Raw genomic sequence first — 13,331 nt, 5'->3', positions numbered from 1 at the left:
AAAGAGCCTGCATAATGTGGATAGGAACATAGCTTTATTGTCTGGCTGCTTCACGTTGCTTTTGAGACCTGCTAATTGCAACATCTCTCAGTAAGTTACTTACAGCAGTACTGCTGCATAGAAATTGTGATAAATGCATAAACTGTGTCTTATTGATTCTTGTTGACATCTTACATGCTTCTTATGCATGCTTAACCTCCATTTGGTAATTGTCACTATGGTACATGCCCCTGGATAATAAGAGTAAAGGAAGTGAATGAAATGGTTCTTTGACCCTTAAAAGCAATATTATTCAGGGCTCTATATGTGTTTTTTTTTTTTTCTTTTCTTTACTCTATTAGTTTGTCCTCTTCCCCTATTGAAGTCACAAGATAAGAAATAGTGCTATCTCCTCTGTTAATATTAATAAGAGTGATGTTTTTAAGAGAGATTACTTTGAGACTGATGGTAAATTTGGGCCTCTTTAATTTTAGTGCACAGCATCAATATGGAGTCTAGCAGAGGTACTGTAGTTTATTTACCATTCTACTACACATTTTGTCTAGAATGCCGTATAGAAAGCTGTTTGTTAAATTATTTTCTTTGACAACAAATTGTTTCTGGATAACAATAGTAGCAACATATGTAGTATGCCTAAACAGTAAAACATTATCCATTGTTATGTTATCTGCAAAAAAATATATGAAATAGCATACCATTGTAAAAGTCTGCATAAAGAATTTTGACTTTACATTTTATAAAGCTGATCTGTCAATGATGTCTAATAGATTAGGCTCCCTTGTATCAAGGGCGTTTATATTTAAGAAAAAAAAAATTACCGCATGATGCAAAAAATGCATTGACTTTATTTTCATGATTAGATGTAGTGCTTTTGGGTAATGATCAGGCATTGCTTTCTCTTACTGTTGTTTGATTAAAATGTTAATACAGTCTTGACTTGATAATCTTACCAGGTACACATGGAGCAAAAGAAAAAAAAAAAAGATGTTTTATGCCTCACAAATTGATTTACATAAACCAAACAAGCTGTTGCTTGTTGGATTGCAAAATGGTTTATTTTGCCCATTGGCCACAGGGGCAAAGATATTGTATTTTTGATGCCAGAATGTAGCTTTCATGCATTAGGTTTAAAATGACAATATGCTTCAGCCTCTCAGTGCTTAGATTTGCTTCATTTGGAAATCTTTTAAGTAGTAATAATAATAATGTTTTGAGGAAATTGAGTGGAACACTAAATTATTCTCTGAAACCTAAGTTCAAACTGTGCAAGGCTAAGGGAGTTGAAAATCAATGCACTTTTAAAGTCATTAGAGATCACAAGTGAAATAAGTCTGTGTTGCTTTAGCTAAGCTTTTAGTGTGCCATGGTATTATTACAAAATCAGCCTGAATCTGCATTAATTTCACAGTCTTTTTCTTTAAGATGCCCAGGGGTGCATGAAGAATCAAATGTAAATTTTAGAAGGCAGTGTTTTTATTAGTTGAAAGGGCAGTGAGCCATGAAATACTCGGGTTGACCTATGCAGTGCCCAGTATTGGTGTGAGTAGCAGTCAAGAGGAGGGAAAAAACCAGCCCAGGCACTGTTTAAAAGAAGGGGTGGGATGGGGGGAATGGTTTCTCAATTGTTTGCACACACAGCTCTCTCATCCTTAGATCTGGGCATAGTTTTCTTACATCACGTGCACCCAGAACTTTCAAAGCTAAAAATCATGAAGATCATTTGAAATAAAAGAATTTCTTAAAAACATTTAAGTTATACCTTCATTATTGATTTTCCCTCTGGGTTCTTTGATACTTAATTTCAAAACATATTACACACATTTCCCTATTCTTATTTGTGTAGCTGTTCTTGCCATGTCCAAAAAAAGGTACCATATCATTATCAAAGTCTTTAAATTCTGTCCTGTTTTGCTAGGAGTCCCAGCTAGTTCATTTAAATCGACAATTAAAAAGGAAAAGACAGAGCAAGGAATGACTAATGCATGGTTTGGAATGAGCTGTAGGTATACAATCCAAACTTGACACACACAAAAAGTCTTACTCGTTTCCAACCCTGTGGCTAAAAACAAAACAAAACGAAACAAAAAAAAAATCCTTTCTCCTCGTTACTACCTATTTTTTTCTCTTTCATCAGTGGTCAGATTAGCAAGTCAGCACTGTCAATAAATAAACTAGAGAAGTTGTTTATTTTTATGTACTACTGAGAACAGTGTCGTCTTGTGGCCGTTCTCGTAGACTGTGTTGGTTTAACAAGCGTCCAACCCTTTTGTCTTGTTGTTTTTTGTCTTTCCTGCTCCCTGTCCCCTTGTTCCCACAGGCTGTGCGTTTGTCACATTTTCTACAAGGGCAATGGCACAGAATGCAATCAAAGCCATGCATCAGTCTCAGACTATGGAGGTACAGTACTGTATCATCTGCCCTTTCTTTGTTTTCTTTGTGCAAATGATTGCGAATGGTAAAGCCATGCTCTCCTGGAGAAGATCAGACACATGACAATCACAGATTTAAATTTGAACAAACTCGCTGGGCCGCTCTCGGCGAAACGATTTTTTTCTTAATGATCTGAAAACGCAAGGGAAAAAACAAAAAGATCTCTGTGTTGTACCCAAGTGTTACTTGCACGGTGCTTCCAGTGGCTTCCAGGAGAAAAGAAAATAGTCTCTCTTTAGCAGTTCAAAAAACACTCTTCAGTCCTTCCTAAAAAGTGTTTGGCGACTAAATTCTAAGTTATAAAAGCAAAAAAGAAATGCTTTATTTTTATACGAATTTTAAGACATTTTGATTTGTACTGCTCTGGGAGAAGACTCAAGAGAGATTTAACCTGGCCATGCTGAATTACTAGTGCATGTGGTTTTTTGCATATGGAATCTCTTTTTAAGTTAATATAATTTCTCCTACTTCATGTAGCCAATAAAAATGCTAATTACGTTGGAGAATAGTGAAGAGTTGGGCTTGCTGCAATACATTACCACGGCAGGACTCTGTACAAGCAGCGATCTTTAATTCCTCTAAAAACTGCCTCCCTGGCAGCAGACTTTTAATGATGAGAACCCAAACCTTTAAATTTACTTGACGAAGAAGAATAAAGCTGCTTCATAATTTCAGTTCACTGGGGTGGTTATCAGATGCCCCAGCTTATCTGGTGGCCTCAACATTTTTAGTCTGTGATTTTTGTCATGGTCTTTCAGAATTTTGCACAAAACAACCTCGCAAGAGTACTAAGCCTTTACTTATTCTGGATCTTCTAGTATATCATTTGAGAGTGCATGTTATACTGTATTATGTATACTGTATCTGTGTATTGATGATTTTCTCGGAGGTGGCATTGATGTTATGTGCACTTGTTTCTTTTTCTTTTTTTTTTTTTTCTTTTCCAACAAGGACCTTTCAATTTTTTCTTGAGTAATTTTTCTTTGCAATGCTGTAGTCTCCCAAAGCATGCTGGGCACTAAACAATCATTATTGCGTCATGTCGTTGAGCCGCTTTGTGTAATGAGCAAAAGGGAAAAGAGAGAGAGAGAAAAAAAAATTGCATGCTAGTGTCACTAACTGTTTTCTGTATTCTACAAGTAATGATATTGGCATTGCAAAGTGATTGTCTTTCCAAACATCACATTTAACTTTGGTTAAGATTATTTTATAATTGATGTTTTTTCTTTTCAGTGCAATGCATTTTTTTAGGCCCTGAATATGCAATCTTAGCTGAGAATGTGCCACAGAGAAAGCTGTACTTAGGAAGCTGACATTGCACAATATATTTTACTATGCAATCTGACTGTATATATGGATTTAAAAGTGCCATTGCTGTTCCCTGACATAATGCTGTTTTAAATTTGTTGGCCACACACTGCCCAGTGAGTTGGGTCCAAGTATATGTTTGCTACGTTTTGTTCCAAGTAAAAGGAAAGTAGTTTTAACAATGCTGTGTTCTTATGTATATTTTTCCATGTGTTCTCATATATTTTTGGTCTAGAGTAATGAGTTTCAGCTGAATCAGCCTCACCTCCAGAGGATTTTTAAAAATAATACCTAAAGGTCAGATTCTCCCATTCTTATGCCGTGTATAGTATCTTACTTCAAACAAAGCTGCGTTTTGACATACTGCTCATGTTGAATAGCACCATATCCAACAGGGAATCCACTAGCTCCTCCGAGTAAGGGTTTCACACTGGCCCTGTGGGCATAACAACTTTCCGAGCAAAGTGCTAATCAGCAGCCTGAAAGGCTGGGGAATCTGTGCCTTACATAGGATACAAACGGCATCTCCCAACTAGTATGATGGTTCAGAATAGCCTGGATCTCGAAACTTAACCTTCATGCCAGTTGGGCTCAGGTCTACAGCGCAGCTGATGTACTTGCTACTTTGGGGAAGTATATCCCTTCCTGCACAGTGTTTTATGGTATCAAAGGAGTCTGCACATACCACCTGGCCAGCAGAAGTAAAGGTGCCCTGGAAGCACTTCCTGTTGTGAAGGGGCGATAATGACATTAAATTGGGTGGAGAAAGAAGACAGCCATAGAATACAAAGGTAGGAAATCCCCTGACCCCGCTCATGCAGAGGGCATGCCCTGTCCCAGTAGAAAGAAAGAGGGAAGGCAGTTAAGTCACCATTCAGAAGCATTCCTTGCATCTGAGTTATTAATTTCCATGTTATTATGGCAAAGGGCTGACTCTTGATAGCTAATATTAAATCTGGACCCTCAGCCAGAACAATAATGCTCCTGGGCACTCTGATTTCATGTTTAATGCAAAAAAAAAAAAGACTTTTAAAACAGAAGATTATATATTATGTCATCAAGTTTCAATTGAATGACTCGAGTTATTTTTTCCAATTTCATTTTTTTGGGGTTCTTTGGCACACATCATTGCCTAACATGTATTTTCAAACTGAGCTAAGAGCTCAAAAAGATGCGAATGCTAATGTTCAGAAGAACAAGTGTGTCATAAAAATAATGAATTCCTATTGCTCTTTGTATTTGACTGTCTATTCAGGTTCAGGCAGCTCATTTTTAAAGCAGTAATCATTTGTTCAATTTTCTGCTTTTCTACTTCATTTCTATATTTAAACACAAACAATCCACATGCTCTGTTAGTAGGAAACACGACTTAGCTATCACAAAATAAACGTGATGCAAAAACAACAAGCTTTTTCTCATATGTTTCTACATGTAACGTTACACGTTTCTACCTGTCATTTCAATCTTCAGTGTGTTTGCTCTTTTGATAATGATGAAGTGATGAAATATAGAGTGGACAGTGAAAAAAAATGAATGATGTATTCCTAAATTGCAGAGGTATTGTTTTTTATGCAATTTACTGACATTTAAACATTTACAGATATAATGTCAGCTGTTGTGATGAGTTCAGAGTGGCTGAACTGAATACTAGAACAGCCATATAATATTCTTCCTTTTCAAATTCATTTCTATTCCCTTTGAAATAGACTTGAGTCTCATGTCTGTTCTGTAATCCAACATTGCACTTAGCCCAACCCCTCCAATGAAAAATAAAATATAATCTGCTCTGTCCTTTTTTTATTAACTATGCTAGAAAAATACCTCCAGATTTTTCCCCCCAAAAAGAGCTTGTTTTAATGGTATAAAAAACTCACTGAAGAGAGGTAATTGTGTACCAAGCTGACTCCTCCATAATCTTTATTCAATTGCTAGAGTGGTATATCTCCCGTTTTAGTCGCTGAAAAATTGAAAGACATTTTTACAATGAAATATACAGGCAAGTGACTGGGGGTGGAATAATAAATCTCAAGTGATCATTTTCTAAAATGATAATTCTGAAGGCATGGTATTGATGGGAGGTCTTCCTGCCATGAAATAGCTATAGCTTATTTCATCATTTTATCTCTTGGTTGTGAATGTTCTTATTGTCCTATTGTGAGGATCTTCAGAGAAAAAGTATACAGCTACTCTTTGTAGAAATGGAGAATGGAGAACTTTTCTGAAGAAGCTCACAGGGTTTTAGAGCAGCCATTGAAAGAGTTAGGTTAAGTATAGACCCCCATTATACATTGTGAGCCGAGGCTAAATTCTTGCTATGTTCATTGGCTCCAAGTGGTCCTTTACTCTTCTAATGGTGCTCGCATTGAGGGTTAGAAGAAAAATGAGCCCGAGAGTGCATGGGGGATTTCACTTGTACAGGATACAGACACTGCCACAGTAGCAATGCAGTATAAAACCCTGAGAGAGATGGATGGCTTCAAAACATCTTAAAATCTTCCAATTAATTTTCCAGAAGTAAAGTGGAACTGCTACGTTTCTACCTTGTCCTTTAAATTAAAACATCTTAAGAGGTTTCCATCTAAAAACAATGAATTAGATCTGTTTTCAATCATGTGTCACTGTTTATATCCTCTTGATGTCTTTGGCTATTACTTGGAAACAGACAGAAACCAGAAGGACAAGTCCATTTTTTTAGGCATGTGAACCGTGAAGCTTAATTAAAGAGCATTGATAAGTTCTGGTGTCTCTGGGGGTATTAGATAGTTAAAGGTACAAGACAGTCCAGGGGAAAGGGTTTTATAAAAAGAGATAAGAAATGAATAATTTTTCAACTGTCACATTTCCAAAGAAGTTGAAATCTTAATCTTTGCTGTCTTACATATATATAAATAAGAAGGGTTCAAGATATAATGTCTGATCACTTCAAAATGGATTCAAAGAGCGAAAAATATGCTCGAGAAGTGTGTACATGTGTGTGACGTAATGTCTTTGTTTCCCAATCTGTCCAATCACAGGGCTGCTCTTCGCCAATAGTGGTGAAGTTTGCCGATACCCAAAAGGATAAGGAGCAGAGACGTTTACAACAGCAGTTGGCACAACAGATGCAACAGCTCAACACTGCCACCTGGGGGAACCTCACAGGCCTTGGAGGACTCACACCACAGTATCTAGCTGTAAGTTTGTGAAATGTGTTTGGTTTAAGATAGTTGAAACGTGTAGTCATTAAACTCACATTATAACGTTAAGTCCTCCAGGGCAGAGAATATGTCTCACTATGTAAAGTATCTGTAAATTTACAACGCTATGGGAAAAAAAATCTTACAACAAGAGCAAATTAGAATGAAAGTTCCAAGATATTTTTATGCCTTGCAGTGTGAAGGTTGCAAGTCGACTTACACTGGAAAATGCAGCATCCATTGTTCCCCTATATTTTCATTATATTTTAGAACATTAAATTCTACTTTTTTATAACTAGAATACATTAAACATTCCTTCTTTTTTATTTCAAAATCAAATTGGTACCTTACAGAACACGGGTAGGCACTTGACAAACTTATTAATGAATAGCCTTCTGAACCCACAACGTCTCTGGTTATTTCTACTCTGCCTTATCACTCTACACCCTGCCCCAGTTCGAGTTAATCTTTTAACAGATTTGAAAATAGCTACCACTTTCAGAGTTAAACACTATACATTGAGTGTTCTTTTGTAATTATTAATTGTGTGGGGTACGTATTACTTTAAAGAAGGTTGATTTGATTTGGGGTAGCAATTAGTTTCTCATGTTTTAAAATGACGTTTTCTTTGACCCTTTCCAAGCTAGGAGGCACAAATGAGTTAGCTACTTTGGTACAACTGCCCTCTGATGGAGAAATCTGAACAGCCAACTGTGTCTTAAGTCCTGTACTGCTCTCAGAAATTTCTGTATGGTTTTAAGTGCTGGGGGCACTCAGCCTTTTTTTTGCTGTGGAGTTTGTGACCGGTTTTACTGTGTAGCATATTGACAGCTGGGAAGTTCATAGATGTTTAGACTTGCTTCAGTATGCTTAAAGATCATGTACAGATAGGAACCCATGTGTACATACATATTGTGTGCATGTATAAATGTATGGGGGGTGTAAAAGAAAAGAGTGCATAGTTATATGTCTGCATACATATTCATTTAACTGGAAGTCTAAAAACAGTATATTAAATGAATACTTGATTGTTTACATAAGCTTAGCACCTGCCTGTGAACTAATGAATATCTGTGTACTTGATTTATCCTAGCTAAGGATGAAAGAGGGGGGAAAAAACTGAATTAAAGGGTTTAGGAAGGAATGGACCATGATTGACAGAGATGAGTTATGGTAACTACCAGACTACAGAGGGTTATAATTAGTCACGCTATGTTGGTTTAAATAGATTTAACACCTGGTTGTTAAAAAGAGTAAATTGATTAATTGTTTTAAAGCAGCAATGTTATTGAGTTTCCCCAGTGTCTCTGTGTTTCTTAATAGAGATTAGACATTAATATGGATATACAGCATTGACTCTGGGGATGTTCTTTCCAACAATACACAGAAAAAAGAGCCCACATAAATGTAAAGGAAACTATATGTACTGCAAATGTATTTGGTAGCTAACATTGCTTTAACCTTAACTTGTCACTTTGATGCCATTTCGATTATTGTTGTCATTGCCATTACTGTTGCTATTACTATTGTTGTTGGTATTGTTGTTGTTGTTATTATTATTATTATTATTATTAATTTGCAGCTTCTGCAGCAAGCAACCTCCTCCAGTAATTTGGGTGCCTTCAGCGGCATTCAGCAAATGGCCGGTGAGTTAAAAACCATTTTGTTTTAGCCCATTATGTTTCATTTTCCTAGGGCTTTTACATTCTGCATCCCTAATGATCACATGTTGTTGAGGTTGGGTTTTTTTTTTCCCCTGGTTGCTCTTTGTAAAATGTGCTGCATGCATTGGCAGCAGACAGCTCGTGGTTCACACTCAATAGAAATACTTTCTCCATCTTTCAGAACCTGAAATTAAGCCAACTGTTCCTCGATGGAGAAAACAGTTTGTCTTGCATTTCTCCCCTGCCATTTGTCCCGAGTAACCAATTGTAAATTGCAGGAGAGCTCTTAGTCCCTGCAGCTGTATCCTAGTCTACTAAAAGGAGCAATAAAGCAACAGTAGGATTACATTTTAATTTTCAGCAAGATTTCTCTATCCGGAAAATCAAATTCATGGCAGCCCTCAAACATTTTAATAATAGGTGGCAAATAAAAATGTTCTGACCTTTTTAATGAAACCCAAGATTACAGACCTACCCTTGATGCAAGTTTGCAGTCTCTTTTTTATAATCGCAGCAAATTAACTGGGTGCCTTTTTGACTTCAGAACCCTAGTTGACAAAATTACACAACAGAAGCTTTTATGTAAAAGTACAATCTTTGGTCTAGGGGAGAAAAAAGAAAGAAAGAAAAAAGAAAATCAAAGTGTAAGCGTATTTGAAAGCCAGCTAGTTGGAGGGTTTCTTAGTAATGAGCTCTGTGCCAGTAGTAACTGATGTGTAGTGATTAGTAAAAGGTCGCCCCCACTGTGTGACCTACCATGCTGATACCCTAACTTAACATGTTGCTAAAGAAGGCAGCATGTGCAGTAAATCCAAGTACAGATGCACAATTCGCCTGCCGGGAGAAACTGTTAAAAAGCCTTTTTTCCTTGTTTGATTTTTTTTTTAAAAGCCAAAAAACCCCCCAAATTGGTACATTAGTTTATTTTAATCAGGAACCCACTGAATCAATGAAAGGTTGTGCTGTGCTTGCCTCAGCGTCGCAAAAATATTCAGAAGTCTTCATGAATATGATTTTCTTTCTATCTGTTCCTCCTTTAATCCTAGTCTTTAGCTTCTTCTGGCTTCACCTGGAATGAATCTTGAAACACTTTTAACAAGTGTAGATATACTGCAGGATAGAGCTATACCCCATAGCTATCCTCTGCTCAATTGTTACATTATGCCATTATTGCAGTGGCATCAGAAACTAATGTGAACCTGCCGTCTGACAATATAAATTGGCCTATAGATGACAATATCCCTGAATTATTCTCTCTTTCTCACACCTGCTGGCAGTGCTTGCTGTTTCTATCATGTTACACTTACAATCTAGCATTTTTTCATCAAAAAATATATCTTAATATGATAAACAGAGCAGAGTCATTCAGTAACATTTTCTCAATTGGCATTTTTTGGAGCTGGCTTTGAGCTCACGGGTTGTGTTTAGGGTTTTGTATTTGGTTAACTCTACAGAACGACAAAATTGAGAATCTGAAGAAAAAAACAGTGGGATTTTTTTTCTGTATAGTTCCATTGCATTACTTGCACAGGAGGTTTCCATTGTCTTTTGTTCACTGTTACTGCAGATTTACTTTTCCCTTTTTCCTTTGCTTGGGCTCAAATTGGGGATTTCTCTCAAGTAATTCTAGTATGTGCCCTCAGTCCAATATGTGAATTATGCATAGTGGCTCGTTTGGTCCTGAGACTGGTTCTAAGGAAGTCGTCTGTTGTGCTCTTAGTGGTCTGTCATTTTTTACTAGGCTAATGTACCTTCTCACCTAATGGCCAGATTGTTAATGTGCCCGTATATTGGATAATAATTCACATATTGCATGTTTGTCCTGGAGAGCATTAACAAGGCAGTTTCCTTGCTTTGCATTCATATTATCATTACTTAATGTTTTTCTGAGTTTACCTTTTCTTCCCTCAAAATCTATGGCTCTTACACTTAACGTCCAAGGTCAAATTAGTGATGTAAAATCTCTGTCCAAGCCACAATAATTCTACATGAAAGGGCAAAGGACTTGATACTATTGCATCATTAAGACTCCAAGTTCGTGGCCTTGAAAGTCATAAATTATTCCCAACCTTCAGGTTTCACCCGCCAGCATTAACCAAGCTGCACTGTGCATCCAGTGGTATGCTTTTATAAAAGAGCAATATATTAAAGTTTTGCAAGAGAAAGAGGAATGGAAAATACAGGTCAGGTTTTGTTAGGTTTCTAAGTGGACTTAGGTGCCTAAATGTAACTCTGTTGCACCCTGAAAAGCCATTACCTCGCTACTCTTATAACACACCATCATCATACCCTTAAAACTGAGTAAAAAAAAAACCCAGTGGGTGTGTCTACACATGCACTTTACTGTGGAGGTGACTAATTAGCTCTTCAGTAAAGCATCACTGTTTACATACACTGCTTTTTGAGTGCAGTAAATTAATTAACTCCACCGTAGGACAGTACTGGCAGGGTCAGTACTATCCTATGGTAGAGTATTGACGTGCAGTGAAACGCATGCGTAGACAGTGACCCAAGCCGGCTGGGACATGAGGGTGCTGAAGTACAGGGGCTGCCTGCCACACAGCTCTGTACTTCAGCTCTCCTGTGCCCCAGCCAGCCCTGATGTTTCCCGGGACTGGCCCCCCGAGCCTGCTGCCAGCCTGGGGCTGCTCCACCCCGGCTCAGACTGCTGCACTCCTGGGGACACGTGCAGACTCTGGGCCTGGGAGCAGCAGACTGGGACAAACTATGCCTGAGTTTATTGCTCCACATTAATTGAATGTATAGGTGCACCCAGTGAGGAAGATGATCCACCCACTTTTGGCATGAACTGTTTTTCAGGGACTCAAGCAGGGTGGAATACAATCCTACTGAGCCCACGTAAGTACTTCATAGGTAGAAGGTAAGACAGGGTGGCACCGTTAGAGATTCAGAGAGCTCTCATATAAAATCATGCCTCTCTGAACCAGTTAGTTTCTATGGTGCTACCCTGCCCTGACTTCAGATTACCAAAGATAATCACCTCTGTGCTTCAAAGGTGGAATAGAATCTGCAGAATCGAATTTTAGCCTAACTATATATGCACGTTGTTGGGCTAAAATCATTGAAGCAGTCTTTGAGCACTTGATCTTGCAGCCATGGAGTAGCACAAGAGCTAGAAATTTATTTTTTTTAAACATTTTTAAATATACTTTTGTCATATCTATGCATCTGATAAAAATGCATCTTGAATAATTGTCAGCTGCATGTGGCTTGCATATTTACATTAGAAGTCTAATTTTTCTGAAAGGAAGAAAGTCAAAGGATAATTGGCAAAGTCACCTCCAGATCCCGCTATCGGAGCTTGTAAGACCTCTGACCCAAGAAACGTTCATGTAGTGTCCCATCTGTGTTAGCCTTTTTGACACTGAATTTAACAGGAGGAGTTAGGTTCTGCTCTGCCGGAGTGATGTTGGCAGAATCTCCGCACACGTGCATAATGCGTCCAGGATAGCGGCGGCCAACTGTTTTGGCAGGTGTGCTTCAAGTTAGCCCCCCTCCCACTTCATCCCCATCTCTCCCCCCCAGCCCTCCCCACCTCCCCACCCCCAGGGTGAACCTGATAGAGTTTGCACCGTGGGGCACCAAAACAGAGGCTGGGAAACTCCAGCCCCTGGCTGTGACTGCATGGAGCAAAGCAGGAGCAGGGCACTGCTCCAACAGCAGGTGTCACCTCCAAGAGCCAGCTTAAACCCCACAACTGTTGCAGTTTTGTCTGACAAGCAATGATCCAAAGCCCTGATTTTGGCAGTGGCTGTAGGGCCAGGGTTAACCTGGCTCTTGGCAGTGACATCCTCTCTCAGCAGCATCCTGTCCCCGTTCTGCTCCACATAGCGCTCCAGTCCCTGCCTCCCTTTACCTGGGGCTCACATGCCAGCAGGAGCTGCCCATGGTACTTGTGGCACACGTGCCATCATTTGGCCACCCTAGTCTAGGAACACAACCCTATACTGTAGAAGCGATTGGGTCTGTTGCAGTTTACTTGTTAAGCAAGTGCTTGAATGGCTTGACCTATCCATTGCGTTAAGCCAGCATATGAGCCAAAACCAAGGACCGCCAGAGTCTTAGTCACCACTGCTCGTGATAAAAAGTCAGGGTCCATAGCTGAAGGCTGGAACAAATACCTGTATTGAGCATGGATGGGAGTTGGTAGCACACAGCACACAACGCATTTCCTGTAGATGTGAAGAAATTTCTCGTCTGGGGTTCTCAGGTGATTATATCCCTCTTAAACTACTTTTCTTGGCAAACAAAGCAAAGCCACTGCTCTTGCCAACTTGTATATTGGTTTTTATTGTGATGTCTGGAAAATCATGCTTAGAATTATTTTTACATGGGAAAAAGTGCATTGTTGTTGTTGTTGTTGTTGTTTTTAATCCTAAGGAAAAAAAAAAAACTGCATTAAAGAGCTTTTGCTCAAAACCTTACTTACATACAGAGGCTGAGCACAGAAGATTTCAACCTCAAAAGTGAGTGCTTTGAACAATTTCTAACATGTTGAAGTGCTTTAGTAACTTGTAGCATCCTTTGATAGCTTGTATTACATAAACTATTACCTCTTACAGTATTGCTAGTCTCTGTTTAGACAAATCTAAGCAGATCACAATATTGCCTTAAACGCAAAGAGATTTCACAAGTAACAAGTTCTTCTTAAGTTCTTTTAAATTTGCTTCTCGGGTTTCCGAACTTTTGGGGTGCTCTTGGATCACAACTTCAGGTTTTTCTCCACAAGCAT

The 13,331-nt window shown here is 38.5% G+C and overlaps 1 protein-coding gene across 19 annotated transcripts in view; it reads left to right on the top strand.

Annotated features, from left to right (window-relative positions):
* The window catches only part of CELF2 (CUGBP Elav-like family member 2), a 490,120-nt gene that overhangs the window by 422,112 nt on the left and 54,677 nt on the right, over positions 1 to 13,331 (top strand). For 11 of the 19 annotated variants that reach the window (XM_025213055.1, XM_025213061.1, XM_025213084.1 and 8 more), the window contains 5 exons: positions 474 to 503; positions 2,318 to 2,397; positions 6,753 to 6,911; positions 8,497 to 8,560; positions 11,399 to 11,437. In XM_025213055.1, coding sequence (XP_025068840.1) covers positions 474 to 503; positions 2,318 to 2,397; positions 6,753 to 6,911; positions 8,497 to 8,560; positions 11,399 to 11,437 — 372 coding nt within the window. The remainder of the gene's footprint in view (positions 1 to 473; positions 504 to 2,317; positions 2,398 to 6,752; positions 6,912 to 8,496; positions 8,561 to 11,398; positions 11,438 to 13,331) is intronic. The other 8 variants (XM_025213114.1, XM_025213104.1, XM_025213120.1 and 5 more) reach the window with 3 other exon arrangements.

Source organism: Alligator sinensis, unplaced genomic scaffold (genome assembly GCF_000455745.1).
Source record: "Alligator sinensis unplaced genomic scaffold, ASM45574v1 scaffold268_1, whole genome shotgun sequence".
Classification (NCBI taxonomy): domain Eukaryota; kingdom Metazoa; phylum Chordata; order Crocodylia; family Alligatoridae; genus Alligator; species Alligator sinensis.
This window is presented reverse-complemented; position numbering and strand designations above follow the sequence as displayed.